Raw genomic sequence first — 3,535 nt, forward strand, 5'->3', positions numbered from 1 at the left:
TATATATATATATATATACATATATATATATAACATTTTTACATTGCCCCTTTTTGACATTTGAGCCCCTGAGGAACTCTCTGCACGTCGCTGGACTATTGAATAACACCCATTCACTGCCATTATAAAGCTTGGAAGAGCCAGGACATTTTTTAATATAACTCCGATTGGATTCGTCTGAAAGAAGGAAGTCATACACACCTAGGATGGCTTGAGGGTGAGTAAACCATGGGCAAATTTTCATTTTTGAGTGAATGTAAACTGTTGAAAATCAGATGTGTCAGTATATTAGATCTGTGCATTGGACAAATGACAGAAAAAAATCACTCACTGCTCTTGACTGAATAACTTCTGTAGCTTTAATAAGGATTCATCTATATTTCATCTATGCAGAGAAGACAGTGTTATTTAACGTATGATTACTACATTTCTGTACCTGAATACTAATGAAAAACTTCCAGCACTGCTTATTTAATTTATATATTTGTATTTATTTGTGCTATAACTCATAAATTTTGTTGTTCTTCATTTTTTTTTATGTCTGTCTACTTGTCTTTGATGACGACTGAACTTGAAAGTAGTTTTTGCTGTACAATCAAAATTGAAATCGAGAATCTTTCATTTAACAAACTTTTAATTTATGATAACTAGAAAAAACTACCCATTTGTTTTATTACTGTATGCAAAAAAATAAGCACTACATATCAATGATAAATGTAAATCAAACTTAATTTTTACATGAATGTACATTTTATGCCATACTCAGTCATTAAGTATTATGATTTACAGCTCTCAATTAAAGATACATCATAGCATAAAATAAACAATAATGAGTACCAAAGGTAAGTAAAATTGCCTTTACACTAGGGCTGCACGATTATGACAAAAATCATAATTGTCGATTATTCCCTTGAAATTGTAATTGTGATTATTAATTACGATTATCACAATTTACATTGAATGATGTTCATACCATTGTTTGATGCAACTGCATGCCGTATTTTTATATGAAAATAAACAAGGTAAAACTAAAATTAAAACATTGGAAAAACCCTTAAGATAACATGTAGAAAGAAAAAAACACATCTTAAGCACACAGAATAACATAAGTGGACTTTGAACGATTAATTGCCTCTTTGAACGATTACGTAATTGTGGCATCCATAATTGTAATCGCGATTAGAAATTCGATTAATTGTGCAGCCCTACTTTACACCCTAAGATAGTGAGGATGTGTTACACCGCATGAGTCCAGCATTACCAAAATAAACTCTGTGCTTTCGGTGTGCGACTGCATTAGTTAGGCCTTCTCAAACATACCTGAACATGCGACAGGTCGCTGTCTTTGAACTGCAGGAGAACTTGCAGTGCGCCCTCTTCATTGAACTCTTTCAGAGCTTCAATCGCTCGATCATCGAGATCGCTGTGAGACACGAGTCCTGCACAAAAACACATCCTTAACACACTACATTTCACGTCGCTGGATGTTATCAGACACGATGTTAAAAGACGTGATCTGAACTACTGCAGTGCTCTCCTCAATTGATGTCATGTGTAATTTGACACAGTAGAGCAGAGCCATTGACTGCATCTCATAGACGTTAATCATCTAATCACGAGCAGCTGCTGTCATTGTTCCCGCATGTGCGCATTCGGCAGCGTGCTTCCTCTGACGCCAGACAAGGAGAAGTCGTGTTGGCCGTTTGATTTGTTCTTAAGGTTCAGATCACAGTTCATGCAAAATTAGTAATCAGTTAGGCTGATACCAATATTCACAGTTTCCACTGCTTAAACCATTGCTGGCTCCTTCAATATTATATGACGTGTGGTCAGTGTTTACAGATCACAGTCAACAACGGCATTACAGCAACATACATTCAACAGGACAAAACACTGGCTTCAATGTACTGCATAAATTACTGTCACAGTCATTAATTGTCAATAAATGTGTAACAGTAAGATTAAAGAGATAGTTCACCAAAGTTGTCTTTACTCACCCTCCAAAACTGCATGAATTTCTTTCTTCTGTTGAACATAAAAAGATTTTGAAGAAAGTGGGCAATAAAACAGTTGTTGGTCCCCACTGACTTTCGTAATATGCAAAAAAAATAAAATAAAAAACCTATGGAAGTCAATGGAGACCAGAAACTGTTCAGTTACCCACATTCTTCAAAATATCTATAATTCTATAAAATAAATGCATTCAGACAGGTTTGGAATGCAGTGAGCATATGACGATTTTCATTTTTGGGTGAACTATTCCTTTAACAGTTGGACAGCCAAAAAAAATTGTTTTCAGCCATTTCAACCATCCAGCCATCAAAACAGCTTAAGATATGAAATCAGTTTTATTTTTTTTCTCAAATTCCATTTTATTTTGTTCCAAATTCAGTTTTTTCAGTTTTACTTTTTCTCGATTTTGTTTTTTCTGTTTTAATTTTTCTATACTATTTAAATGGTTAAATTAAAAAAATAAATAAAAAGCAACTCTAATTAGCTGATTTTATTTTTAAAAAATCTTCATTTATTTACCCCAGAAAATAAGTGTTGTATATTTACATTTTTCCTGTAAATAAATTCTGTATAATAATAATTATAATAATGATTTAATAATAATTTTATTAATAATAGTAGTACTATCGTTAGATTGGGTAAAATATTTCTGTCACAGTTTCTTTTAAGTTAAACCGAAATTTTATTTAGAAGATTTGCTGTAAAGACCTTTAAGTTTCTGTTTGTACATGACGATAGTTTTTCTCAAAAGAAACGATAAAATGCTCATGAAGTGAGCTCATATATTGAGGCGGCAGACGCTGAAAACACTGCGAGCACCGCGCGCGCTTCAGTGTGTGAAACCATTCATTCACACAGAGACAGGCAGAACAGTTTTTGCAGGACTCATATTTAAATAGTCTTTTTGCGGCTTAACATTCACAGACACTAGTCCATAATCGCGATTTGATTTAAGGGTAATGACCTACTTTTGATTTATTCATCCAAAATTTGGCAAATTCCGTGACATTCCACATTATACAGTAAATTCCATTTTTATGACTGGATTTCGCGATTCTGTCCGCGTTTCCCAAATTGTGGAAATCATAGGGCCCTACATAAACAATACATTCTACACATTGGTTATTGGGTATATCATTAGTGCCAGTAGTGAAAAAAATAATAGTACACAAAACGCCATGGTCATGGGTTCAATTCCAAGGAGAAAAATGTATACTTGAATGCATGTATATACTTGAAGACACTTTGAATAAAACATCCGGAAAAAGCATAAAGGTGAAATATTGGAAGTTGTGAAACGTGCCACAAACAAATACCACAATACAAAACTAAAGGTTCTTTATTGGCATTGCTGGTTCCACAGAGAACATTTAAAGGGGTCATATGATGCGATTTAATTTTTTCCTTTCTCTTTGGAGTGTTACAAGCTCTTGGTGCATAAAGAAGATCCGTAAAGTTGCAAAGACTAAAGTCTCAAATCCAAAGAGATATTCTTTATAAAAGTTAAGAGTCAGCCATGCCT

At 33.7% G+C, this 3,535-nt stretch overlaps 1 protein-coding gene across 1 annotated transcript in view; it reads right to left on the bottom strand.

The window, feature by feature from the left end:
* The window catches only part of syncripl (synaptotagmin binding, cytoplasmic RNA interacting protein, like), a 34,999-nt gene that overhangs the window by 22,788 nt on the left and 8,676 nt on the right, over positions 1 to 3,535 (bottom strand). The window contains exon 3 of the mRNA XM_016531849.1: positions 1,321 to 1,439. Coding sequence (XP_016387335.1) covers positions 1,321 to 1,439 — 119 coding nt within the window. The remainder of the gene's footprint in view (positions 1 to 1,320; positions 1,440 to 3,535) is intronic.

This window comes from Sinocyclocheilus rhinocerous, unplaced genomic scaffold (assembly GCF_001515625.1).
Source record: "Sinocyclocheilus rhinocerous isolate Xijiao unplaced genomic scaffold, SAMN03320098_v1.1 scaffold364, whole genome shotgun sequence".
Classification (NCBI taxonomy): Eukaryota; Metazoa; Chordata; class Actinopteri; order Cypriniformes; family Cyprinidae; genus Sinocyclocheilus; species Sinocyclocheilus rhinocerous.